The sequence below is a fragment of the Bos indicus genome, chromosome 14, assembly GCF_029378745.1.
Source record: "Bos indicus isolate NIAB-ARS_2022 breed Sahiwal x Tharparkar chromosome 14, NIAB-ARS_B.indTharparkar_mat_pri_1.0, whole genome shotgun sequence".
NCBI classification, from domain to species: domain Eukaryota; kingdom Metazoa; phylum Chordata; class Mammalia; order Artiodactyla; family Bovidae; genus Bos; species Bos indicus.
The window spans coordinates 31,646,766-31,674,672 of record NC_091773.1 but is presented as its reverse complement, the minus strand read 5'-3'; the positions used below and the strand labels follow the sequence as shown (position 1 = coordinate 31,674,672).

General features: G+C 42.4%; 2 protein-coding genes across 16 annotated transcripts in view; one reads left to right on the top strand and one right to left on the bottom strand.

Moving 5' to 3' along the window:
- Positions 1 to 11,968, top strand: part of ARFGEF1 (ARF guanine nucleotide exchange factor 1) — a 128,773-nt gene extending 116,805 nt beyond the window's left edge. Inside the window, exons 31-39 of one of the 2 annotated variants that reach the window (XM_070802621.1) lie at positions 171 to 306; positions 386 to 524; positions 1,098 to 1,170; positions 2,979 to 3,111; positions 6,367 to 6,506; positions 7,208 to 7,376; positions 8,237 to 8,375; positions 9,182 to 9,299; positions 10,519 to 11,968. In XM_070802621.1, the coding sequence (XP_070658722.1) occupies positions 171 to 306; positions 386 to 524; positions 1,098 to 1,170; positions 2,979 to 3,111; positions 6,367 to 6,506; positions 7,208 to 7,376; positions 8,237 to 8,375; positions 9,182 to 9,299; positions 10,519 to 10,683 (1,212 nt within the window). In that variant the 3' untranslated portion in view covers positions 10,684 to 11,968. Of the gene's footprint in view, positions 1 to 170; positions 307 to 385; positions 525 to 1,097; positions 1,171 to 2,978; positions 3,112 to 6,366; positions 6,507 to 7,207; positions 7,377 to 8,236; positions 8,376 to 9,181; positions 9,300 to 10,518 lie in introns of those variants that run through there. The other variant, XM_070802622.1, reaches the window with a different exon arrangement.
- Positions 11,969 to 12,983: 1,015 nt separating this feature from the next.
- The window catches only part of CSPP1 (centrosome and spindle pole associated protein 1), a 192,467-nt gene continuing 177,543 nt past the window's right edge, over positions 12,984 to 27,907 (bottom strand). For all 14 annotated transcript variants that reach the window (XM_070802623.1, XM_070802624.1, XM_070802625.1 and 11 more), the window contains 5 exons: positions 26,518 to 26,564; positions 20,820 to 20,883; positions 18,640 to 18,749; positions 17,125 to 17,263; positions 12,984 to 13,841 (listed from right to left, as the gene is read on the bottom strand). In XM_070802623.1, the coding sequence (XP_070658724.1) occupies positions 13,630 to 13,841; positions 17,125 to 17,263; positions 18,640 to 18,749; positions 20,820 to 20,883; positions 26,518 to 26,564 (572 nt within the window). In that variant the 3' untranslated portion in view covers positions 12,984 to 13,629. The remainder of the gene's footprint in view (positions 13,842 to 17,124; positions 17,264 to 18,639; positions 18,750 to 20,819; positions 20,884 to 26,517; positions 26,565 to 27,907) is intronic.

Here is a 27,907-nt window from a genome sequence, read left to right as displayed (position 1 = left end):
TAATGAGAAATAGGTATCAGATATGAAGTTGAGGTGAGTATATTCTAGAGGGAGTTAAGCACTCTGAAAGAAACATGGACAGTCTTTTTTAAATATGCAAACATTTTCTTTGTAACTTCTAGAAACTAATGAGTGGCCTGACCTCCGTGTGATTACTGTCTCCCTTGTAGAAAGCCGAATGGATGACGACAACATGCAATCATGCACTCTATGCGATCTGTGACGTGTTCACCCAGTACTTAGAAGTGCTCAGTGATGTGCTTTTGGATGACATTTTTGCCCAGCTCTACTGGTGTGTGCAGCAAGGTAGGTCTGTCCCAGTAAATAACACAGTGTTAAATGTGCCCCTGGTGATACACAAATGAATTGCTCTTTTCTTTTCCAGACAATGAGCAGTTGGCACGATCTGGTACAAACTGCTTAGAGAATGTTGTTATTCTGAATGGTGAAAAATTCACACTAGAAATCTGGGATAAAACGTGCAACTGCACACTGGACATCTTCAAAACCACAATCCCACATGCGTAAGATTTTACACCGCTTTGTATCGAATGAAGGGCATAGAAGACTTGGTAGTAACTAGTGATTCCTCATAGCGAATGCTTTGTCAGATAGCTCAGTGTTCTACGAATTTGTGTTTATTACAGACCAAACTCCTATAAACCGTAACAAATACATCAGTTGTTTTATAAACCAGAACCTTTAGTCTCATCATCCAAATTTGGGTCACAATGAAGTACTTTTATGAGATTTTATTCATGCAGATTAAACCAAGCAGTGGTTCTGAATTTTTAAAAAATCTCAGCATTTATTTTAGTTACTGTAAATAGTCTAAGAAAACTTTATTTGTAAACACTTTAAACTACTGCATTTCATAGTTATTTGTTATCCTATTCTGAGGGTTAATTTTGGAATTGACTCGTAGGTGAGTTTGTACTAGTGGGGAAAGTAAGACATAGTCCTGCTGCCTGACGGTTTATGGCACCTGAATCATTTGTAGGACAACTTGAACTTCCCCAGCTTATTTTATTTCAAAGTGTGTTGGCTGTGGCATGTCTCACGCTCTCAGTGATTGGTATGGTTTTGGTATTTCAAAGGCTCTTGACCTGGCGTCCCATTTCTGGAGAAACTGCTCCCCCAACCCCATCTCCTGTGAGTGAAAACCAGTTGGTAAGTTTAAATAAATCAATCCTAGTTTAAATCATTGGACTATTCATGATAAGAAATTTTACCATGGGGCAGATCCTTTAGAAAGATGGTGTAAAATATAGATGGTTCTGAGATGAAGATTCAAATGATTTCTCAAGTGCCTGCATGATACCAGTTTACATAAGGGTGTACATGCCAAGTTGCAGACGTTATTGGATATTGTTTAAACATCAAATTTTGATAAAAATTTTACCGTAGAGAAAAGTTGGAAAAACAGTATAAAGAATTCCAGCAGACCCTCACCCTGGATATTTGTTTCCTGGGCATGTGGTCACAAATTACTAATAAACTTAGCAGCTTAAAGCAGCAGCAGTTTATTCGCTCACGGTTCTGGGGGCCAGAGGTCCAAACTGAAGGCATCAGCAGGGCCACACTCCTCCCCCGGGTTTGCTGCCTCTAGCTTCTACTGGCTGCTGACAACCCCTGCTGTTCCTTGGCTTGTACACACATCACCCCATTCACAGCCTACATCTTTACATAGCTGTGTAAAGTCAGATCTGTGTATCAGATCTCTCTTTTAAGGACACTAGTCATTAGATTTAGGGTCCACCCTAAATTCAGAATGACCTCACAGTTCCTTAATTCTGAAGACCCTATTTCCATGTAGCCTTCATAAGTACCAAAGGTTAGGACTTGGACTTAGCTTTTTGGGGCCACTATTTAGCCCACTGCAGTCTACCCTCTGGTGCCCCAAAATTCATGTCTGTCTTCTGGGCTAAGACATTTATCCCGTCACAACATCCCCAAAGTCTCAATTTATTGTAGCATCAGCACTAAGTCAAAATCTCATGTAAATATCATCGTATCAGAAGTTCCAGATCTTGGCCTCTAAGTCATCTAGATCAGGTACATAGTCTGTTCTGGAGTAAAATTTCTGTGTATCCGTGAACCTGTAAAATAAATGACCCCTTGCAAAATACAACGGTGGGCAAGCATGGGTAAAGATTCTCATTCCAAAAGCAAAAACTGAAAGAAATAAAAAGGGTCACTTGTGGAGGCCGGCAGTGATCTTCACAGTCTTTCCTTGGGTCTGTCTGAGACCTGCAGCTGCCCTGGCTCTGCTTCTGGTCTCATGCTGGAACCAGCTGGGGCTGGCAGAGTAGTCTTGTCAGCCACCACATACCGTCTGACACCGCAAGTGCCTTGCATTTACTACCAAATCCTCCACAACCTGCAAAGAAAGTGTCGTCTTCATTTTCAGACCAGAAAACCTCAGCCTAAGAACTAGATTCCTGACTTTCCCAAGGCTACACGTAGCTGGAACTGGACTCTGGTGTGGTTCTGTGGACCTGTCAGCTTCTCTGCAGGGCCAGTCTCCTTGTCGGCCACCTTCTCACTGACGTTTCTGGATGCGGGTCTGGGGTGACAGAACACCCTTCCTTCACAGAGCTTTCCTGGGCTCAGCCTGCACTAAGTGTGCGCAGACCGCACCCACTACACACGTTCTGTTTGGATTTCATGACAGTTCATGGATATCGCCGACAAGTTTTGCCACACAGTGAAGCTTAGAGTTTTTATCTGTTGCCCTTGGGTGCTGTCAGGCCTGATCTCAGTGAGGGTCAGAAAGTAAGCTTTTCTTTAAAAGATTACTGGCTCTTATATGTGTGTAGTGATATTAAATACTTTTCCTATTATGTCCATTATTGCAGTGTGTGCCGTCATTTTCATAGGCACACAATGTAAATTATGTTTTTAAAGACAATGTAATAGAAACTGTTTTCATCATTAAGCTTTATTTGTTGTACTTAAAATGAATTTTTTTTTATTAGGATACAATATCACAGAAATCTGTAGATATTCATGATTCTATTCAACCAAGATCTGCAGATAATAGACAGCAAGCTCCGTTGGCTTCTGTCTCTACTGTGAATGAAGAAATCAGCAAAATTAAACCCACAGCAAGTGAGTTATTTCTCTCAATCAATTGTGTATTTTGTTTTGTGTATGCAAGACTTTATAAATGAAAGTTTTGCTTTTACTCACACACACATACCGTAGTTGGTTATACGGTCACTTTATTACTGAGTTTGCCGCAGCTTGGACATCCCTGATAGAGGCTGTCTTGGAGGTGGTCAGGACTCTGCTGACACCTGCAAGGCTCATTTTTTTCCTACAGTGCTCTCAGCTGGTGTTTGTTACAAGCATGTGGGGATTCTTCCTGCAGAAGAGGGGGCCTAACAGGTCTTCTTCTGTCCTCAGCAAGAGGGGAGATAGCAGCCAGGGTGTCCAAGGAGCACTCTGCTGCCCCCCAACCCCGGTGCTCCTCTGCACCTCCCTCACCTTTAGTTCTTTTCACAAAGAAGGAGGACTCCCTTGTTTTTCACTAAATTGGTTCAGTTTCATTTACTGAACAAAAGTTAACAACACTGAGAAGACAGCCTCCTTCCTGGAGGAAAACGGGAAATGTGTTCCACAGTGGCTGCACAATTTTATATTCCCACCAGCAATTCCATTTTATCCACATGCTCACGAACATTTCAGACTTCTTTTTCTCTTCTTAATAATAGCCATCCTAGTGGGTATAAAATGTTGTCTCATTGTGGTTTTACTCTACATTTCCTGATTGATTGATGTTGAGTATTTTTTCATGTGCTTTTTGGCCATTTGTAATCATTTTTGGAGAAATACTTATTCGTGTCCTTTGCTAATTTTTAATTGGGTTGGTTGGTGTTGAGTTGTAGGAGTTTCTTACATACTCTGGATACTATCCCTATATCACATAATGATTTGCGAGGGTTTATTTTCTCCCATTCTGTAGGTCATCTTTTCACTTCTGATGATATGCTCTGATTGCATGAAAGTTCTTCTTTAGCTGAAGTTCAGTTTGTCTTGCTGTTGCTCACGCTTCTGGTGTCATGGTTATGAACCAACCGCAGCCCACTAAGGTCAGGGAGGTTTTCCCTAGTGTTGCCTTCCAAGAATTTTATCCTTACAGCTCTTAGATTTAGGGAATTGATCCATTTTCAGTTTATTGTTTTCAGGGTATTTTTACTAACCCTCAGTATTTATACTTGTTGTTGAGGGAAGACAGATTTTGTACCTCCTGGAAAGGAGCCTCTGGCTTCAGTTACTGTGTCTCGCTTCTTAAAAGGGAGATAGGTGGTGGTGAGTTGTCCATTTTCGTTTTTCATTCCTGTTTTCTGGAGCACAGCTGTTAGAATCTGTACCAGCTTCTGTCTACCCTGGAAAATGCCACAGTACATGGTGGCTTTGCTCTCAGCCCCAGGACTTGACCTTGGAAGGGAAAGACATAGTTGCAAGTTTGCACTGAGCTGATCTGGGCACAGGCCTTGAACTGGAGTGGAGAGTGCTGCCCCCTGCCCCTCTGATCCGAGGGCTCACGTTTCTTTCCTCCTCCCACTCCCTCACAGTCCTTTAGGAAGAGCTCCCGTGTCACCCAGAGCCCTTTAGGAAAAGCTCCTGTGTCCCCCAAGAGCCCTCCATGCAGGGGACGGCGGCAGTGCCCAAGGACATGGCTCAGAGGAGCGCAGATTGCGGCTGCTTCGCTCCTCCTTCACTCTCAGAAGCTGGTGCTGCCCCAGTGAAATGGTCCCTAATGTGACCCTGTAGCCCTTGTGAAGTGGACTTGTTCAGATAGACATTGTCCCCCAGACACACTGCTGGTCCCTGCTGGTGCAGGCCAAGTGCAGCTCCTCACCCGCAACGGCTCTGAATGCCCACGCAGACGTGGTGGCTGGTGAGAACACGTCTCCTCAGTCTCAGTCTCCCCGAGTCTGGGGTGTGGCCTGCGTGTCCTGCCCCAGAAACCTGGAGTGTAGTTATGACTTGGATGAGGGAGGGCTAGGAAGGGACAACTTGGACTTGGGGGGTGTCTTTGGTTTTTTACATTTTTTGACTTGAGACCTAATACTAAGAACTGAATATTCAGTACAGCAACATTTCTGAAAACTATCTGGAAAGGAGCCGTCATGACCTAATAGAGAATAAATTTAAGCAAGTTGTTTGGCTGTCTTCCCCAAATTCCTAAAACCTGAATTTAACTTCCAGAAATTGGGGGATTCCCTGGCGGGTCCAAGTGCTGAGGACTCAGGGCTCTCACTGCATGGCTCAGATTCAGGGAACTAAGACCCTGCAAGCTGCAAGGTGTGGCCAAAAACAAAAAAACTAAATCCTAGAAATTGGTGCCAGAAAAGGGAGTTTGTGATAAAAGCAAAGTAGAGAAAATTTGAAGGGTTGTCAAGGCGTCCAGTGCTGGAGCTGATGTCCTGAGCCCAGTGTACGGGCCCCCCCGACCCCACCCAACCAGGGACGATCATCCAGCTCCTGGAAAGCTTCCTGGAGAACTGACCTTGGCTGGGTCAGTGCTGCTGGCTCTTGAGCATCTCAGTAGTTGAATTGTCTTTCCTAACCTTGTGTTTCTGCATCTTCTCACCTGACCCCATGTAGGTGGAAAGTCCTTCCTTCCATGAGTCTGTGTGTCCTTACAGAAACGGCCCTTCCGAGCAGTGGTTCAGGCCAGAGGAAGGCAGCCGTGTTCCACCCCAGGCTGTGTCTGAGCACCGGTCACCTCCAGGGCGGTTGCTCTTAGTCCTGCACTAGGCATGACTCTGCGTGGACTGCTGGGCTCGTTGTGCTTTAGAAATAGGAGGCCATTTTAGACGCAGCCACCAGCCTGGATCCAAATAAAGCAGGTGCTCTGGTTGACCCTCCGTGTCTTCCAGTTGGTCACAGTCCTGAGCCCCTCGCTCCCTGCCTCACAGATCTAGCTCCTGTTGTTTTCTTCTGGCTTTTTTATATTCAGTTTTTTATATTACCTGTAGTCAAAGGTCAAACTTGGGTTTGTAGCAAATGCTATTGAAACTGTAGCTTTTAATCCATTTGATACATTTTTATTAAGGAATAACCTAAATATTACTTTAAAATTTGTCCTGGCACCTCCTTGAATGTATTCACTGTTCCGTTATTTTGAATATTTTTGTTTACTGAAGAAGTGAATTTTCTAAGGCTCTTCTAAATACTGATGAAATGCAGCTTTTACTGAGTGCTCATGCGCAGAAGCAGGCTGTCCTTCAGTGTGATGTGTGCAAGTTACCTTCATACATGTTAATGTTTCCTTAGCATTGTAATGTCACAGAAATTATAAAGGATTCAAAATAATTTTTGTTTGCATGTGCATTGGGGTGGGTTTCCTCACAGAATTTCCAGAACAAAAATTGTTTGCCGCCCTGTTGATTAAATGTGTTGTGCAGCTGGAACTCATCCAGACTATCGACAACATCGTGTTCTTCCCCGCCACAAGTAGGAAGGAGGACGCGGAAAACTTAGCCGCGGCGCAGGTGAGCGGGTGCGGGGGTCAGCTCTGCCATCTGGGCTTCGGAGCAGAGGCCAAGCGAGAGGGGCCATTTGGGTGCCATTGCCCCACGGCTGTCAGCCCAGACCATGGGACTGAGGACATGGCCGCGGTTGAGTGTGGGCACAGCGGGGAGGGGGTTCAGGATTGAGCCACAGGTGAAGAGCTTGGGGGCAAGAACCAGGGCGGCAGGAGGAGCCGGGAGGCAGGAGGAGCCACGAGCCAGTGCTGCCTTGCAGCTCCGTGAGGAAGCTGTGCTGAGAAGGCTGCAGTCAGCTCTACTAGAGCAATTGATCCTTCATCCATTGCGGAGTAGGGGGTTTGCCAGCCAGTTACTAAAGGGGTGAGGGGTGGGTTATGCACAAGGATATTTATGATTACAGTCCACAGCCTCCTACTGGTTAACAGAAGTGAGGACCTAAGCAGGGTGAGGAACGTGAAGGGGGCGGAAGCTGAGGGTCTCCTGGGGCAGAGCTTTGGGGTCAAGAGTTGTGGGCAGGGAGCCAGAGACATTGAGGGTAGTGCTCAGTGAGAAGGGTGCAAGGAATGAAGATTCTGGAGATTTAGTAAGAGAAGGTGGTCTTTTACTGTTGAGACAGATTACGTTCTATGGCTTGCTCATAGAAGTGGTCTTTGGTTCTAACTATGACTGTGGGTGCCTGTGCTGTGGTGGTTTGTTTTCCAAAGAGAGACGCTGTGGACTTTGATGTTCGAGTGGACACTCAAGACCAAGGAATGTATCGCTTTTTAACATCACAACAACTCTTCAAGCTCCTGGACTGCTTGTTAGAGTCACACAGATTTGCAAAAGCTTTCAACTCCAACAACGAACAGAGGACGGCTCTGTGGAAGGCGGGTAAGCTGTGCTGGGTGGGCCGCGCCCTTAGCGGGCTAGCAGCGGGGTCACACGAGGGGACTCACAGCGCGAACGCTGAGTCTTCACCAGCCGTCAGCGAACACTCCACCGACGGGTCTTTCTCCGGCCTACAAAATGCCGAGGAACTGCCTGGGTGGATGAGCCTCCTACGTTTAATCACACTGTCAGCTGACTGGCTTTCACGTTGTTTTTCACTTTCTGTGCTCAGCCTGGGCCTTCCTATCTATACCGTCTGCTTACTAGAGCTGAGAGGGTCCCAGGCATGAAGGCATCTGTATTGAGTGCCTGCTCCCCAGGGCGTGGCCAGAACATAAGTCAGGGTTTTGAAGTGGGAGGGAGATTTGTTTTTGAACAAGTTGGAAGATTTAAGTAAGAAGCAAGCTTTTTAACAATTTTACTGACATTGTTATTTTTTAAAGAAATAGTTACTTGGGGCCAATTAGGTGCAGAACAGTGCTGAAAGGAGAGGCTGAAGAATATGCATAAAAAAGAAGGAAGCTGCTGTTCTTGAACATGACAGTGCTGGGTGCTGTACACTTAGGAATTTTATTTCATCCATGGTATCTCTTTACCACCTCATTAAAGCCACCCAGGCTCTGTTCATTCTCCCCCTTCTTGTACAGCCTCGCTTCTGTAAACAGATGGTACTTAACTTTTTCCCTTTTATTCAATCCAAGTTGTGGCCACTGTTCAGCTGAGACCGTTCCTGCCAAGGGCACTGGGCTCCTCACTTCCCTGGGCCTGCAGGCTGCTGACCTTGGACCATTCTGCGTTCCAGGCAGGCTGTGCTCCTTCACTAGATGTCTCCCCTCCTGTTAACTCCGACTTCCCCTCTGCAGGCTTCAAGGGCAAATCCAAGCCCAACCTTCTGAAGCAGGAGACGAGCAGCCTGGCCTGCGGGCTGCGCATTCTCTTCCGGATGTACACGGACGAGAGCCGGGCCAGCGCCTGGGAGGAGGTCCAGCAGAGGCTTTTAAAGTAAGACTTGGGGCTTCGGCCCATGCAGCTGCTCAGTACAGAGTGCGGAGGGCCGCGCCGTGCCTGGGGAGTCCACAGCTGGGCAGATGACTTGGGGCCTGCGGAAGAGATTGTAAAAGCTAACGCAGTCTTATAGACAAATGTGCTTCCGCAGAGTTGTTGAGATATAAGCAAATTGTCTTATTTTTGCTGTTACAGGACAAAAGAGGAAGTTCTGTGTCTTAATTTTTAGGCTCTTTTTCATGTCATAGATAGATTTGTTTTTAGAAACTGATCTATTTCTGAAAGTGGAAAACATTCCTGCTGACATTTAGTTTGAAAAAGTATGTGGAGTTTCTCTTTTAGTTTTGTTTGCATTCCATTTTTACTCCATGACAACTTAAGATTTTGTCCTTTCAGAAAGAATACAGTCTTTTACCTTGTATTTTTTTTTGTCTTCTTGAGAGAATAGATGTTCTCAGAAACCAACTAATTTCATTTTAGAACTTCTGGCAGTCACCTGGGCCGTTTCCCCCGTTCTTGATGAGGCTGTTAAGGCCCCAAAGCATCGAGGGCTCGGTGCAGGAGGGGAACGGCCACCCGGGTTTCAGCCACAGTCTCGACACCAGCCCCGTGCTTGTGCTCCTTCACGGCGGTCTAGCATATAAGAGAACTTCCGAAAGGAAGAAAGTGCGGGTTTCCTGATAGGCTCCAGTTGACAGTAGTTACCGTTCACTGTCCTCCTGGTCTCAGTTGTTCCTGCGCCATGATGTCAGGCCAGCAGGTGCACCACCAGGAAGCGTGATGCGGAACCTTTTCCATTTCAGTGTCTGCAGCGAAGCACTCAGTTACTTTCTTACTCTAACGTCGGAAAGTCATCGGGAAGCCTGGACTAACTTACTGCTCTTATTTCTGACTAAAGTCCTGAAGATCAGCGATAATAGGGTGAGTACCAGGCACCTTGTCTACCAGCATCCCCAGCCTGAGGGGTGCATGCCCGAGTGGGAGGTGGGGGTGCAGGCCCTCCCCACCCCACTCTGTTCTCCTGTAGGGCAGCACTACGGGAATCAGAATCCGTTAGGATACCAACAAGCTGCCTAGGTTCCCCCACCCACCCCCACTGCAGCTCCCATCCCGACCCCTGGAGTCTCTCCTGTCACATCCAAGACAGCTGCCAGGCGTGGCCGCGATCATGGTTGCATCTGGGCAGCAGGCCCCCGTTGTTCCTCTGGCAGAGGGACTGATTCTGTGGGAATGCACCATAAACTCATTTAAGAATTTTCACCAGTAGAAAACAAAGATCAGATGTATAATGTATAGCTGTATATATACCATTTAGACTTTTCAGAAATACACATTTTACTCGTTAAAAAATGTAGCAACGTACAGCCCACATAAATGGAAACGGGTTCCTGTGATCTCTAAATAGGTTTTAAAATGTCTAATCTGGAGGCTGACACTGTGGGCCCCACAGATGCCATGTAATGCCACTCTGTGCCCATGTGTGTGCCCCTCTGACCTGGGCCAGGTAGAGCTTGGAGAAGTACCTTCCGGCAACCAGCAGCCAAGTGGACTCTGAGGACTTCCAGTCCGTCTGCCTTGCCCCACACTTGGCCTTCTTAGCACTGTGTCACACTGCTCCCTCATACCTTATGAGGTGGGAGAACAGCCAAGGAGAGAAACAGGCAGACAGCTAGTATTCAGAGATTAAACTACAACAAAAATATAATAGAATGTATGGAGCCCTCATATTTTATATTGCAACATTAGATAGAATTTGAAGTTTGAGAGACAACTCTATTTACCAGACAGAATAGTTTCAGTAACCCATAGCTTACAAAAACTGATTCTTGCTTGGCTTCTTACTTTTGCTTATTACCCAAGGGAAAACAATGATAAATACTAAATGTCTGTCATAAGTTTGTCAAGGAAACGCAATGAGAAATGTTTTCCAAAATAAGGATGGATAACTAAGTGAATCAAATGAAGTTCCGAATACATCTCAGTCTTTCAGGTGCATGACCAGTAATCTCTGCTTTATGCAGATGCGTCTCCTGTCTTCACTCTCAGGGCAGTGTCCCCAAGTGGGTTCCTTCTAAAGGCACTTTGAGGTTCTGTGGTTTTCAATGAGAACATTACTAACAGAGAATTCATTTCCCCCCAGTTTAAAGCTCATGCATCATTCTACTACCCTCTCTTATGTGAAATTATGCAATTTGACTTGATTCCTGAACTTCGTGCTGTTCTTAGAAGATTTTTTCTGAGAATTGGAGTAGTTTTTCAGATATCACAACCACCTGAACAGGAACTTGGAATAAACAAGCAATGATGGGAACTTCATATTTTTGTTGGCGTTTACATCCCTCCGTTCTTTAAAAGGACCCTGGAGCTGAGGTTTCCTACCTGAAAAATGGTTTCTCTGGATTGCTGTGTCTAAAGGTTACTTCTAAGAAGCTTAGAATTTCAGTTCGAACCTGCAGTGCTCCCGTCCATCCCTTTTGTAACCTGGTGGGTTCTGTTTGTCGTGTTGGGCTCACAAGCAAAAAACCTGTTCCCACAGTGTCAGCTTGTATGCTCACATGTCCTTCCTTGTCCTTGGTGGCAGGGAGAGCCCTACATATTTCTGGCAGGTATGGAAGTGAAACTTACCCAAAGAACTCTAGATGTAAAGATTTGAACTTCTGCAAGAAGTACAACTCAGGAGAGCTGTATTTTGAAGGATAAAATGTTTATAATTGGGGGTTGGGGGGAAAAGAAGAAATTATTGTTCATGGTAAAAGTTATTTAGCAACTATGGTATTCTTATTCTGAAGATTTTTGCACACTCAGGCTATCTGAGATACTGGTAATGATCCTTCTGTGAAAAATGTACAGAGATGCAGGTCTGTAATATAAAAATCTTAAGACATTATAGAGTTCTTCCTGCACTGTTTTATTTCTTTATTTTCTTATTCATTTGCTAAATACCTATAATATTTTGTCAAATGCACTAAACATTTGGGTTGAACTTCTTGTCTATTTTATTTTGTGGGGACTTGGTTTTGCCCTCTTTACGGGGTGGTTATTTTGAGGGTTTCACATGCCCAGAAGCTGTTGTGGCTGACATTTGTCATGATCAACACCAACAAAGGTGGAACATACCCCTGCTGACGTAACTACCTGTAATACACTTCTCGTAGGGCTTTGAAAGATGAGCCATTAAAATAGAATGATCCTTCATGGACCGAAACTTGAATCACTGCAGAATGAATCTCGATTGCTGTCACTTCCTTTCCTTTTCTTTTGGGTGGCGGGGCTTGATGTAGATTTTACTCTATGTACAGAATTTAATGTTGAATATATTAAAATAACAAATCTGGCATGGTTTGGGGAGGTTAGATTTACTGGAAACGTATTCATACTGTGAATTGTGCTCTGATGGTTAAAAAAACAAGATTGTCAAGCATTCCGTATTAACAGTGGATGTAGAAAATTTTTTCAGATGGATAAAATGTATATGGTACAGATGTAAAGTTTTCTATGTAAAAATTCTGTACAACTTTCTGTACAATATTGATTCTCATCTGGCATATTCTAATCAGGTTATAGGTCAATAAAGTTTTTGGATTATTTCATCAGTGCAATCAAAACCTATGTCATCCATGGCCCCATGTTTCATTGACTTTTTTTTTCTTAAAAGCCTAACTAGGGAAAGGATATTCTCATTCACAGCTCCATGTGAATTCAATGTCCATTAGTTGTGATATTTTCTCTCCAGCTCCTGGCGTTTGATCCTCCCCCATATTCTGCTCTCTCAACTTTAGGCTATTCAGTTTAATATTTTGTGCATGTATGAACCCAGAATAGGGCAGTACTATGTGAACAAATGCTGAGAGGGCTAAAATTACCTTTGAGGCAGCTTGCAGGGTGGCGGCGTGTGTCCTCAGTCAAGTGGTACAACAACCTGAAAAGAAAAAAGAACATGTAAAGACTATTTATTTTGATGGTTGTGTTAAAAAAACAGGAGAGCGTTCAGTCTTAGCCCTTGCATCTCTCAGGTCACCAGCAGTCACCGAACAGAGCATTTGTAAGTACACTACATTTGTTACCCTCAGGACCTGGCCCTGTGCAAGCCCAGCTGGATGCTGCAAGAGCCAGGAGCCCCCGTGACCATCTAGGCCTGTCTCAGGGTATTTTAGAGGACCTGGCTGTGTGTTATTAATATTTATGGTATAAAATCAGGACTTTTCTCCAGCAGAGGCTTTCATCTTACTCAGGTGAAGACATAAGAAAAATCTTTCATAAATGATTTGATTACAAAAATTGGCATGGCATTTACATGCAACTAAAATTTCAAATATCTGAGAAGTTTCCCACTTAACAGTGTGCTTACCTGATCTTAGAAGCATACCGTCAGTGCCTAGGCATGTTCTTGGCTCTCATTACTAGAATCTGAACAAGAAATATTTCCAAGGATTTGAGTTAGTCTTCCCTTTTTTAAAGGCACCTCTAGCATTTAGGAGGGTTGATCACTCACCACAGGGTCCTCAGCCATGCGGCAAGCAGTCTCCATCCTCGACCCCGGGTTCTCCTGCCTCTCCTCGACTTCTATATAGAAACCTCAATTCTAGTTAAAATAAGAAACTGACATTGGTAATAAAAATAATTTATTTTTATCAAGAAGTAATTACATCATATAAAGAGCAAACTTACTGCCTTCATTGGCACAAAAATAGAGGCAGAAAGATGTGACATGTAAGTGCATGGCTCACAGGAAATAGTCACTAACAACTCTCATATTTATACTGAGTCAGTAGTTCTAAATGAAATGGAAGCAGCACATCTGATTCTGATTACAGAGCAACAGCTATAACCAGTATATTTACTAAGTGAAAAAATGATTTTGAATAGTGATAATAGCAGATGTACACATAGCAAAGAGTATTCTTACAGTACTGTTAAGATACTTGTTTTATTCACCTTATCTTACAAGCAGAATTTAAAATAATGCACATACGGTAGTTGATTGCGAGAGTTCATTACCACCCTACTTTATGGCAAAAGTTGTGCAAAAATAATTCTATACAATTCTACATTATATAAATAGCCATGGCTTTTTATTTATGTACATAATATAAATACATCATATACATCATCATGGAAAAAATATACCTTCTATACAGATGGAATATGAGTAACTGCCATGTACAGGCCAAAAGTAGCACATATTATTCAGGTTCAGGTTTCACATGCCTTTCACCTTCAAAGGCACTACTGGGTCCAGTACAGACTGATTTTAACCGTGTGCAGTAGACAGTCCCTGCCAGGTGAAAGCGCCTGGTTTGCCAGGACCCTGCTGCTGCTCCTGCCTCAGCTGTTCCACCATGAATCGCTTCAGTGTTTCTGAGGTGCCTGGGCGGAGCCAGGGCTCAGTGGCTACAGAGTTTGATCCGTCGTCACCCCGGTGCCTCATGATGTCATCAGGGTCCACCAGTGAACTCTCATCATCTAAAGGAGGCGAGAGAGACTTGACTCAGTAACAGGAGCAGTAGGTAGGTGATGGGAACAGACCTCCTGTACTCTAACCCATTAAGCTCTGCGTTTCTCCACAGCATTGTGTTCTACACTGTCCTGTTGTCCACACCCCTCCTTAGAGAGAGAGGAAAGCAAACCCAGGAACAGGCCAGTCATAAGGAACAAAATGGGGTCAACTGAGCAATGGTCCCAGCACCCACAGGGATTCAAGGACAGCAGATGACTAGAAAAGTGTCCACAGTCTTACTTTGTGTCCCCTGAAGGATACCACACCAAACTTTTTTTAGCAAGGTTTTGGAAATACTCCTAACACTGTTTTAAGGAAATAAGGTCATTTTAGGAAAACATTCGACAGGGATGAAATTAATTCCATTCTTCTACCTAATCTAAGAGGTTGTATTTATGCCATTAAGACATAGCTCTCATTTTTCATTCTTTTAATTGGTTATGCGCAGAGCTTCTATAGCTATTTAACTTCTCATTAGATATAATAATAGGAAAATCTGTCTTCCCTACCCTGTGATGTCAGTTTCTTTTTTAATTACATCTTCTGGTCTGTGAAGCATTAGTTCAGCAAACGGACATGTGCAATCAATGCAATGAGCAATCAATCTACATCACACTTAAAAGCTGTTTGAAAGGACCATGTTTTTAAAAGTTTAGAAGTTGAAAGCCTTCTGAAAAAGATAACTTCAAATGGTTTATTTTCTCTCAATTTAAGTATATCCCTGTTCAGTATTAATTCAACTTACTTGGTTCTAAAAGAAATTGAGGAATAGGTAATTCTCCGTACAGATTAAAATGTCTTTTAGCCAGAAAGCAAGCATTCTTTCCTACTGTCCACATTTTTCTAGCTATGGCATGAAAAGTACTTCTCTTATCAGTCTACCATGTTGTCTGGTATTTGGTAAGAAATTCCTACAATCAGAACACATGATATCTTGATAGAGATGGTATGAGTACAGTTTTAAATTAGTATAACATTAAAAGTTGGATCTAAAATATATCTTTCAAAAATCTTAAAAAATATAGTTATTAGAAAATTATTGTAGTCTAACAGAATAAGGTGAATTGTTCAAATAGACCACTCTGCTATTTGCTAAAGCTAATAATAGGGCTTATTACTATAGTATCATCCTGTTATCCTCAAGACTGATAGCAGTGCCATAAAGAAGGTGGCCAAGAGCTGGCAGAGGAGCTCATGAGTTGCCTAAGGAAGTGTCCTGCCTGCCTGTGCTCAGTGATCAAGCTTTTAACCTGCTGTTCACCTAAGATGTGAGATATGGCAATGCCTTGCATGATAAAAAAAGACTATATTTTGACATTTAAAAAGAAAACACTATCCAGAAGCTTTTTTGCTTTATCCACATACAAAAAGCCAAGTAAAAATGTTAAAAAAAATTTCTTTGTTACCCCTACAAATTTATAAAAGATGTGTTATATAAAGAACAAGGTTTTAAAGTTGACTTCTGATAATCTGTCACTTCAGTCCAGACATCCTGGAATGCGAAGTCAAGTGGGCCTTAGGAAGCATCACTACAAACAAAGCTAGTGGAGGTGATGGAATTCCAGTGGAGCTATTTCAAATCCTAAAAGACAATGCTGTGAAAGTGCTGCACTCAATATGCCAGCAAATTTGGAAAACTCAGCAGTGGCCACAGGACTGGAAAACGTCAATTTTCATCCATCCCAAAGAAGGTCAATGCCAAAGAATGTTCAAACTACTGCACAACTGCACTCATCTCACACACTAGTAAAGTAATGCTGAAAATTCTCCAAGACAGGCTTCAACAGTACATGAACCGTGAACTTCCAGATGTTCAAGCTGGATTTAGAAAAGGCAGAGGAACCAAAGATCAAATTGCCAACATCCGCTGGATCACAGAAAAAGCAAGAGAATTCCAGAAAAATATCTGCTTTATTGATTATACCAAAGTCTTTTGGCATAATCAATATTTTATTGTGTAGATCAAAATAACCCATGGAAAATTCTTCGAGAGACAGGAATACCAGACCACCTTTCCTGCCTCCTGAGAAATCTATATGCAGGTCAAGAAGCAACAGTTAGAACTGGACATGGAACAACAGACTGGTTTCAAATAGGGAAAGGAGTACATCAAGGCTGTATATTGTCACCCTGCTTATTTAACACATGCATAGTACATCATGCAAAATGTCAGACTGGATGAAGGACAAGCTGGAATCAAGATTGCCAGGAGAAACACCACCCTTATGGCAGAAAGCAAAGGGGAACTAAAGAGCCACTTGCTGAAAGAGGAGAGTGAAAAAGCTGGCTTAAAATACAACATTCAAAAAATGAAGATCATGGCATCCAGTCCCATCATTTCATGGCAAATAGATGGCAAAACAATGGCAACAGTAACAGACTCTATTTTCTTGGGCTCCAAACTCACTGCAGATGGTGACTGCAGCCATGAAATTTAAACATGCTTGCTCCTTGGAAGGAAAGCTATGACCAACCGAGACAGCATATTAAAAAGCAGAGACATTATTTTGCCAACAAAAGACCGTCTAATCAAATCTATGGTTTTTCCAGTAGTGATGTATGGATATGAAAGTTGGACTACAAAGAAAGTTGAGTGCTGAAGAATTGATGCTTTTGAACTGTGGTGTCAGAGAAGACTCTTGAGAGTCCCTTGGACAGCAAGGAGATCTAACCAGTCCATCCTAAAGGAAATCACTCCTGAATATTCATTGGAAGGACTGAAGCTGTACCTCCTGTACTTTGGCCACCTGATGCGAAGAAGCAACTCCTTGGAAAAGACCCTGATGCTGGGAAAGATCGAAGGCAGGAGAAAAATGGGACGACAGAGGATGAGATGGTTGGATGGCATCACTGACTCGATGGACATGAGTTTGAGCAAGCTCCGGGAGTTTGTGATGGACAGGGAAGCCTGGCATGCTGCAGTCCGTAGGGTCGCAAAGAGTAAGACACGACTGAGCAATGGAACAACTTCTTCAGTAGGGAAGCAAGACATCAGTACAAATCAACATTTTCCCTGCTGAAAGCAAAGTCTGGATATGTTTAACACAAAAAAACCTTATCTGTTTAGATTCCACTTGAAAAGGGGTAGTCCCTCTGGTAGAAAGAATCCGCTGCAAAATTAATCCTTAGGCTCTACAACTCAAAGGATTTCAGAACTCATTTCCTCTCTCAGCCATCAGTGAAAACTTCTATGAAGCAGGTTTGAGTTTTCACCGAATCTGCTGTTGGCTATTATACTTGGCCTTTTACCTGTAGTAATAGGTTTATTCTGAAGTTCATTCAGTCTTCGCATTCGTTCTTCATTTCTCATTCTAAGCTGATCAATATTTATACTGGATACAGATTTTAAAGAGACACCATCTGGCGGCACATCAGGCTGACTGTTATCCTGTAATTAAGAAAACAGAACTTCGGAAATGATCATTAACATAAAATATGTTCACAATCAGTGAATCAAAATATGTTCTTAAGCTTGATAAATGTATAGTGATGAACAAAATTAAATCTGTAGCATTTATATTCTAACTTGTGTTTATCCTTGCAGGCTCAGATGAAGGTAAAGCATTTGGTGATAACATATAAATGCTACCAGAGTGGATAAAGGTGGGGAATTACAAAACACAAAAGGAAAAACTGAAACATCAGGGGCTAAGAATCAGTCCAGCTATACTAATCAAGACAGGGTGGTCCTGGCCTAAGGGTAGACATAGATGAATGGAATAGAAAGAGAGTCCAGAAATAAGCCCTTATAGTTAGGGGCAGAAAAACCAATAAAATTCACTAGGATTTTTTTCAACAAATGGTACCAAAATAACTATCTACATGTAAATAATGAATTTGGACCCTTATGTTTGCAAAAATTAGCTCAAAGTGGATTCACTGACCTAAATTTAAGAGCTAAAACTCTTAGAAGAAAACAAAGAAATAACATTCATGATCATGGGTTAGGCAATGGTTTCTTAGATACGACAGCAAAAGCACAAGCAAAAGTAAGATCTGTAAGCTCTACCTCTGTCAAGATCAAAAGCTTCTGTGCTTCAATGGACACCATCAAGAAAGTATCTGTTAGGTCATACATCTAATATGGGACTTGTATCCATAATCTATAAAGAGCTTAGAACTCAACAATGAAAAGATGACCCAATTAGAAAAAGGGCCAAGGATTTGAATATACCTATCTCCAGAGAAGATCTCCAAATAGCTAAGAAGCACAAGAAAGGATGCTCAGTATCATTTTGTCAGAAAAATACAAAATCAAATCCACAATGAGATAATACTTTGCACTCACTAACAAATGTTGGCCAGGGTGTAGAGAAACTGGAACCTCCACAGAATGTGGGTGGGAATGTAAAGTGGAGCAGGCACTTTGGAAAACAGTCTGGTAGTTCCTCAAGATGTTATAGGAAAAGAAAACATAACATCTATATGCTAATGTTAAAAGCTGCTGTATTGATAACAGAAAAAGTGGGAACAACCCAAACGTCTATCAAACAATTGGGGAAAAAAAACACGTGGAATATCCTTACAATGAAATATCACTTGGCAATAACGGAATCAATTATATGTTATGACTTAGGGGACCTTTGTGTCCCAGTAACCTGCTCACGGTCGTCCAGCATTTGGTGGCAGAGCCTCTGTTCAGACCCATGTCCAGCTTAATAGAGAGCATGTTCTCTTTCTTTACTGGACCACACCAGTTTAGCCAATCAGCCCAGACCTCTCCTTCCTAAACTTGAAAAAAAAAAAAGGACATTTCATACATACAAAGTCCAATCCTTTCAGTTTGTTCCTTCTGCGCTCTCTGGCGGAGGGCAGCGGAGATAGCAGCAGGAAGCCCCCATCCTCAATGGCTGGGTACGTCTCGCCATGCGCACCTAGAGAACACGGGGGGAAGCTGTGAACGTCCACCTTTCACATCTCCATTCAGAGCTAATCCAGGACTGTCTTTTAATAGTTTTATTAAGATATTATTTACATATGATAAAATCTGCCCACAATAAACATACAGTGATTTTTAAAGAACTGCACAATCACTATAGTTTTAGAACATTTTGGTCACAAAATCACTCTTCCCCACTTCCACCTGCCAAGCCCATGTGAACACTGATCTGCCTTCAGTCTGGAGATGTACTGTTCCTAAGATTCCATATGGAATTGTACAATGTAGTATTTTGTGGGGGCTTATTTATTTTTTGCAGAATAAAAAATACTAAGCTGAAGACATCATGATACCTCGTCCCTAAATGCTTTAGCAGAGGCCATCTAAGAACAAGGGCCACAGACTGTACAGCCACAGTCTCAGTACCACATTCAGGAAATGTAACATTGATAAAATACTATCATTTAATATATAATTGATATTCAAATTCCTGAAATTTAATGTATAGTTTTTCTTTAAAGCAGCAATAACTATTCTATTGAATGAGATGTGCGATTTTCTAAAACTCCAAAAATAAAGTTTTCTGACTTCTTTATTATACCCCACCAATAACTCACTTGCTCTTTTTTTAAAAGCTTTATTTACAAGTTTTTAAGGTCAGTAAAACTGAGTGAAAGGCATGGAGAATTCCTACTAAACCCCCTGCCACCACATATTCAGAGCTTACCCATCTATCAGCAGCCCCCACAAAATGGCACATTTGTTAAAACCAATGAACCTACACTGACACATCATTTTTGCTGAAAGTCCATAATTAGGGTTCATTCCTGGGGTTGTACATCCTCTGGCTTTTAACATATCCACCATTCCAGTATCAGACAGGAGAGCTCCACCATTCATTCCTCCCCCTGCTGTAACCTTGTGGCAACCACTGATTTTTTAACTGCCTCCATAGTTTTACCTTTTCCAGAAAGTCATAGTTAGAACCATACAATATGTAGATTATTCAGATTGATTCCTTTCCCTTACAAACATTCAAGGTTCCTCCATTTCTCTTCCTGGCTTTGTAGTTCAATGCTTTTTAGCACCAAATAATACTGCATTGTCCGGATCTATCACTGTATATCCATTCATCTACTTAGAGACAACTTGGTTGCTTCCACATCTTAGCAATTATGGATAAACTGCTAAAAACATCTGTGTGCAGGTTTCTGTGTGAACATAAGTCTCAACTCCTTTGGGTAAATACCAAGGAGTGTGAATGCTGGATCATATAGTAAGGGTATGTTTACTTTTCTAAGAAACCACCAAACTGTCTTCCAAAGTGATGGTACTGATTTCCATTCCCACCAGTGATGAGTTAGCGTTCCTATGGCTCCATATTCTGCCAGCCTTTGGCAGTGTCCGTGTTCCAAATCTGGGTCATTCTATAGCTATGTGGTGGTGTCTCGTGTTGACCTGAGTTTCCCTGATGACACATGACCTGTGTTTCCCTAATGACAATGACGGACATGGGGCACCTTTTCATACGCTTACCTGCCATCCTGTCTGTGGTGAAGTGTCTGGATCTTTTCCCATCTTTTAACAGGGCCATTGTCTTAACTGTTTTAAGAGTTCCTGGTGTACTTGGGATAGGAGTCCTTTATTAGACATGTCTTCTGCAAATACTTCCTCCCTGTCTCTGGCTTGTTTTATTTTCTTACCATTTGCAGAGCACTGAAGTTTAATTTTAATGAGGTCGAAACAAAGAGTGGGCTTCCCTCATAGCTCAGTTGTCAAGAGTCTGCCTGCAGTGCAGGAGACCCAGGTTCAATTCCTGGGTCAGGAACATCCTCTGGAGAAGGAAATGGCAACCCACTCCAGTATTCTTGCCTGGAGAATCTCACGGACAGAGGAGCCTGGTGGGCTACAATTCATGGGGTCCCAAGAGTCGGACATGATTGAGCGATTAAGCACAGCACAAACAAAGAGTAAAGTACTGATTTTTTAGGTATGGAGAAAAACACTTGAATATAAATAATGCTAAATATTTAAACAAATAGATTGGTAAAATAAACATACTCACCAATAAAAGCACTATCAGATTCTAATAATGAGTTTTTCAAGAAATCATCAGTGTCCTCTCTGGGCTAAAAGAAACATCATATATTAATGACTATTTTTATTAGTCCTGTGTAGAAAAACAACAAATCTGTACAGAGGCACAAGTCTCCACACTCCCCAAAGCTAGCAAAAGTGCATGGGGGGAGCAGGACTGGCTGGTTCCCTCTTTCACCACATTCCAATGCTAGAAACCACAGGAAAAGACCTTTTAAGAGTTACATTACTGCTGATAAAAATATAATAGAGTGTGAAGCAATGAACCAAATTAAACATCTAAAGTCTTTACATCATTGTCAAGATTTATTCATTCTCTGAATAAATCTGCTGAGTGCACTTAGTATTTCCTGCATGTGAGGAACTGGAAATAGAAAGAGGAGTAGGAGTTTATGCTATGGAGTGGGTCACACTCCCATGGGGAGAGGCATGCCCTCAGATAACGACAGCCCCGTGGGATGGCATGTGCCACAAAGACAGCAGATAGACAGGGATATAAGAGTAGGGAAGGTAATGCTAGGGTCGGGCTTGTAATGAGCTCTCAAATTAGAGGTAAACTCTAGATGTCAATTTCCTACAACAGAGAATGTCCTCTTACACACTGGAAGAAATCTAAAGTCACCCCACACCCCTCCCTGCACTTCCCTACCAGATTTCTAGGATGTGCTAGAACACTCCAGTGAAAAGCTGTCCACTAACCTCTAAGGAAGTGCACGCAATGAGACATCGTATTGGTTACCAGAAAGTTATTATCTTTCACTGAGGTCTTCCATATACTGAACTGAATTCTTTTACCTTTAAACCTAAGGATTCTACTTCTGCCTTCAAGAACGACAGTAATGGTGATAATAGCTTCTCAAATTACCAAATGGTCTGAACCAGCAGCTCTCCTTAACACTGTGCATACTGTCCAGCCTCTCTTCTGTTTCACAGTCCCTCCCACACTGGAAAGAGTGACCACCTCAGCCCAACCTTCTCCACGACAATCTTCCCCAGTCTCACCTTGAGTTTCCATATAATCCAGTCTCTAGAAAGGTGAGCCCCAAATCTATTAGCTTTTCTTTTCTAATGGCCATGTTAAATTGTTGGTTCATGCTCAGTTTCTATGCAGCAAAACGTGTTATTAATCAGCATTTTAACTAAAATCCCAGTGGTTACATTTCAATGCCTTTTCACTGAGAAATGTGGTTGCCATATACAGAGAAACCTACAGCGTGTTCAGAAAAGATGTCCATACATCTCAGGTAACGTGGGACAGGGAAGGGCTCTGGAGTTCAGCCGGCGTCCAGACATGGACTTTACTGCTCACTGGCTGTGTGATCGTGGCCTGAGTCTCCTCTTAAGTAAAATGGGGGTAGGCAGACCTTGTTTTGAACTTCAGAGCAAATACACACCAAGTACCTCGCAGGTAGTATGGGTACAGACTTGCTGCTGTGAGGCTGTTACCACCACTATCAGTTCAAAACCAGCACCAACTGGTAACACTGAGCAAACAGCAGCCTCAGTTCAGTTCAGTCGCTCAGTCGTGTCCGACTCTTCGCGACCCCATGAATCGCAGCACGCCAGGCCTCCCTGTCCATCACCAACTCCCGGAGTTCACTCAGACTCACGTCCATCGAGTCAGCGATGCCATCCAGCCATCTCATCCTCTGTCGTCCCCTTCTCCTCCTGCCCCCAATCCCTCCCAGCATCAGAGTCTTTTCCAATGAGTCAACTCTTCGCATGAGGTGGCCAAAGTACTGGAGTTTCAGCTTTAGCATTATTCCTTCCAAAGAAATCCCAGGGCTGATCTCCTTCAGAATGGACTGGTTGGATCTCCCTGCAGTCCAAGGGACTCTCAAGAGTCTTCTCCAACACCACAGTTCAAAAGCATCAATTCTTTGGCACTCAGCCTTCTTCACAGTCTAACTCTCACATCCATACATGACCACAGGAAAAACCATAGCCTTGACTAGACGGACCTTTGTTGGCAAAGTAATGTCTGCTGTTGAATATGCTATCTAGGTTGGACATAACTTCCCTTCCAAGAAGTAAGCATCTTTTAATTTCATGGCTGCAGTCACCGTTTGCAGTGATTTTGGAGCCCCAAAAAATAAAGTCCGACACTGTTTCCACCGTTTCCCCATCTATTTCCCATGAGGTGATGGGACCAGATGCCATGATCTTCGTTTTCTGAATGTTGAGCTTTAAAGCCAACTTTTTCACTCTCCACTTTCACTTTCATCAAGAGGCTTTTTAGTTCCTCTTCACTTTCTGCCAGAAGGGTGGTGTCATCTGCATATCTGAGGTTATTGATATTTCTCCTGGAAATCTTGATTCCAGCTTGTGTTTCTTCCAGTCCAGATTTCTCATGATGTACTCTGCATAGAAGTTAAATAAGCAGGGTGACAATATACAGCCTTGATGTACTCCTTTTCCTATTCGGAACCAGTCTATTGTTCCATGTCCAGTTCTAACTTATTCCTGACCTGCATACAGGTTTCTCAAGAGGCAGGTCAGGTGGTCCCTGGTATTCCCATCTCTTTCAGAATTTTCCACAGTTTATCGTGATCCACACAGTCAAAGGCTTTGGCATAGTTAATAAAGCAGAAATAGATGTTTTTCTGGAACTCTCTTGCTTTTCCATGATCCAGCCAATGTTGGCAATTTGATCTCTGGTTCCTCTGCCTTTTCTAAAACCAGCTTGAACATCAGGAAGTTCATGGTTCACATATTGCTGAAGCCTGGCTTGGAGAATTTTAAGCATTACTTTACTAGCATGTGAGACGAGTGCAATTGTGCGGTAGTTTGAGCATTCTTTGGCATTGCCTTTCTTTGGGATTGGAATGAAAATTGCCCTTTTCCAGTCCTGTGGCCACTGCTGAGTTTCCCAAATGTGCTGGCATATTGAGGGCAGCACTTTCATAGCATCATCTTTCAGGATTTGATATAGCTCAATTGGAATTCCATCACCTCCACTAGCTTTGTTTGTAGTGATGCTTTCTAAGGCCCACTTGACTTCACATTCCAGGATGTCTGGCTCTAGGTGAGTGATCACATCATCATGATTATCTGGGTCGTGAAGATCTTTTTTGTACAGTTCTTCTGTGTATTCTTGCCACCTCTTCTTAATATCTTCTGCTTCTGTTAGGTCCATACCATTTCTGTCCTTTATCGAGCCCATCTTTGCATGAACTGTTCCCTTGGTATCTCTAATTTTTTTGAAGAGATCTCTAGTCTTTCCCATTCTGTTGCTTTCCTCTATTTCTTTGCATTGATCGCTGAGGAAGGCTTTTTTATCTCTTGTTGCTATTCTTTGGAACTCTGCATTCAGATGTTTATATCTTTCCTTTTCTCCTTTGCTTTTCGCTTCTCTTCTTTTCACAGCTATTTGTAAGGCCTCTCCAGACAGCGATTTTGCTTTTTTGCATTTCTTTTCCATGGGGATGGTCTTGATCCCTGTCTCCTGTACAATGTCACGAACCTCATTCCATAGTTCATCAGGTACTCTATCTATCAGATCTAGGCCCTTAAATCTATTTCTCACTTCCACTGTATAATCATAAGGGATTTGATTTAGGTCATACCTGAATGGTATAGGGGTTTCCCCTACTTTCTTCAATTTAAGTCTGAATTTGGTAATAAGGAGTTCATGATCTGAGCCACAGTCAGCTCCTGGTCTTGTTTTTGTTGACTGTATAGAGCTTCTCCATCTTTGGCCTCAAAGAATATAATCAATCTGATTTCGGTGTTGACCATCTGGTGATGTCCATGTGTCCAGTCTTCTCTTGTGTTGTTGGAAGAGGGTGTTTGTTATGACCAGTGCATTTTCTTGGCAAAACTCTATTAGTCTTTGCCCTGCTTCATTCCGTATCCAAGGCCAAATTTGCCTGTTACTTCAGGTGCTTCTTGACTTCCTACTTTTGCATTCCAGTCCCCTATAATGAAAAGGACATCTTTTTTGGGTGTTAGTTCTAAAAGGTCTTGTAGGTCTTCATAGAACCATTCAACTTCAGCTTCTTCAGCGTTACTGGTTGGGGCATAGACTTGGATTACTGTGATATTGAATGGTTTGCCTTGGAAACGAACAGAGATCATTCTGTCATTTTTGAGATTGCATCCAAGTACTGTATTTCAGACTCTTTTGTTGACCGTGATGGCTACTCCATTTCTTCTGAGGGATTCCTGCCCACAGTAGTAGATATAATGGTCATCTGAGTTAAATTCACCCATTCCAATCCATTTTAGTTCACTGATTCCTAGAATGTCGACATTCACTCTTGCCATCTCTTGTTTGACCACTTCCAATTTGCCTTGATTCATGGACCTGACATTCCAGGTTCCTATGCAATATTGCTCTTTAAAGCATCAGACCTTGCTTCTATCACCAGTCACATCCACAGCTGGGTATTGTTTTTGCTTTGGCTCCATCCCTTCTTTCTTTCTGGAGCTTTTTCTCCACTGATATCCAGTAGCATACTGGGCACCTACTGACCTGGGGAGTTCCTCTTTCAGTATCCTATCATTTTGCCTTTTCATACTGTTCAGCCTGTTTCATACTCTAGCTGAGCCTTATTTTTAAAATCTGAAAATGGAGATAATATTACCTGTATTATTAGTGTGGGGAAGATTAAATTTATTTCCAACCTCAATCTTCCCCCAAACTTTTCCTCTTAGCCATCTATTTGCCACCTCCCAACTGTCTGTCTGGTGGGCATCTTAGACCTACCAACTAAATATTTTATAATTTCTCCTTGTTTCTTGGCTTCTCTTGTGGCTCATCTGGTAAAGAATCTGCCTGCAATGCAGGAGACCTGGGTTCAATCCCTAGCTTGGGAATATCCCCTGGAGAAAGAAAAAGCTACTCACTCCAGTATTCTGACCTGGAGAATTCCATGGACAGTACAGTCCACGGAGTCGCAAAGAGTTGGACACAACTGAGTGAAAGTAATCCCTCTGAGGGCAAAGATTTTTGTTCATTCCTGTGCCCGCGGGCACATACAATATTATCTGGTCTACAGTAAGTATTCCACAAATATCTGCTGAACTAAAATGGCTGGTCTCCTCCCTCTTTAGTCTTCACACAGATGTCCCTTTCTTAGGATAAGTTATGCCCTTTACAGGTCTCACCACTGCATGAATTACAGACTCTTACTCCCACCACTACTGACTGCACTAAAACTGATCGAATTCATTATGGGACAGGCCCATAGGGTTTTTAATGTTTTATCTCATTTAATCCTCACAATAGCCTTTGAGCCATTTTTTTATCCAGTTAATACTAAACATTTATAGGCCTATCCTTATGTGCTTGCAGATATTGGTTGATTTTAATCTTACAGCCACCCTCAGAGATAAGTACTATCATCCCATTTTACAGACTAGGAAACTGAGGCAAAAAAAGATTAAATAAAACATTAAGTACCTTGCCTAAAGTCACACAGCTAACAACATACTAACTTGAACAGCCTAGCCCTAGAGTCCTATTCTTGGTCAGTCCTATTCATTACACTATGCTTTCTCTACATATTAGACTTTGGCTACCCATAACACTGATGGGACAAGATTTAAATTCTTTCTTAACTCAGTATTTCTGAAGAATTCAAAATTGGAATACTCCCTTACCATGTTCCTAAAATCTTCTATCACTCAAAAACTAGCTTGAAAAATTATAACTGTTTTCTTACCATTCTGTGGTCCCGTACTTTAGTGCTTGGGACAGCATCCAAGTCAACTGTAGTCAATGAGGGGTAAAAACGAGATAAAAGGTTAGAAAATACTTTACAAGTAAATTTTAGAGCATCTTTTGTAATTAATTCCTTACTGGAAATTACTTTTCAATGATCACATTTCAGAATATTTTAAAGATACTACTTGTTTATCAATAAATATAACTCAGCATCCAATTCATTCCAGCTGCATAAAATTCTTCCATTCACATTTAATAAATAAATAAAAGTAAAATCACTGTGAATTTAAAACTGATGCCTATAGAAACATAACCATCTCTTCTCGTATTTCTGCAATCTGTGTAGAAAATTGTTGAGAAGAGTTAAACAACTCCCTTATGTGGAATTGAAGGAAATGAATTCAACTCCAAGCGCCTGGTTTCAGGGGTGAAGAATTTTGGATCAGCTATCCCAAAGGCCTCTCTGATATGACCAGGGTTCGATGTGTTCCTCTGAATAGCGCATTTTAGCCTTTTAGCTATTGCCTTTGGGAATAAATACACTACTATTGGTAGCCTGTATTCCTTTATAGCTATGTTTTTGATTGTTGTGAATTCAATCATATTCTTATGAATTCAGTCATCACAGTGTTTGGTAGAAACTGGGGTGGTTGCCACAGAGGGTGTATACCCTCCATGCCAAAATGGACCTATATCCACATAGGCTGAGATTAGCCCATAAGCAGTCCCCGAGTTGCCAATATCACACCAGATCAGATCATCAGCTAGGTCACCTAAGGGAAAGTTCCACCAAAATGGGTGTAACGATTGAAGACTGCAATTGCTTCTCTCCTGATGAAATGCCTACTATATATCTTTGGGTTACTCTTTTATCGGAGGGTGATCAATAAGACCACTGTTAAAAATTCTGTACAGATGGAGGGAGGACGTGCCCTATCCCCTCCACTGAAGTCTTGCCCTGTGATCTGGGCCTGACATGGTACACAACTTACTCCTGTGATCCTCTCATGTGGTCAAAACAGGCTCCTCAGATTCTGCTGGTCAGACAAGCCTGCTAAGTAGGGTTTTTAATTTTCCTAAAAATAACTGGTAGGACTGTCTCCTTCTATTCTTGTTGCTTAACTGTTGTATTTTATGACTCATTTTCCATGGCTGCACTCCATGGCCTGAAGGCAGGCAAAACTGGTGAGATATTGCGAGGGTCATGCAGGACCCATCGATGTTCTGAGGCCACTAGCTCCACTCCACCCCTGGCTGCCCACCCCACCTCCAGTTACACACTCCCAAGGGACCCTAGATTTCTCCTTTGCAACATTCATCACACTTACACTTACTTAGCATCTAACTCTTCCAATAGAGTATAAATTCCTTGAGAGCAGCAGCGTATT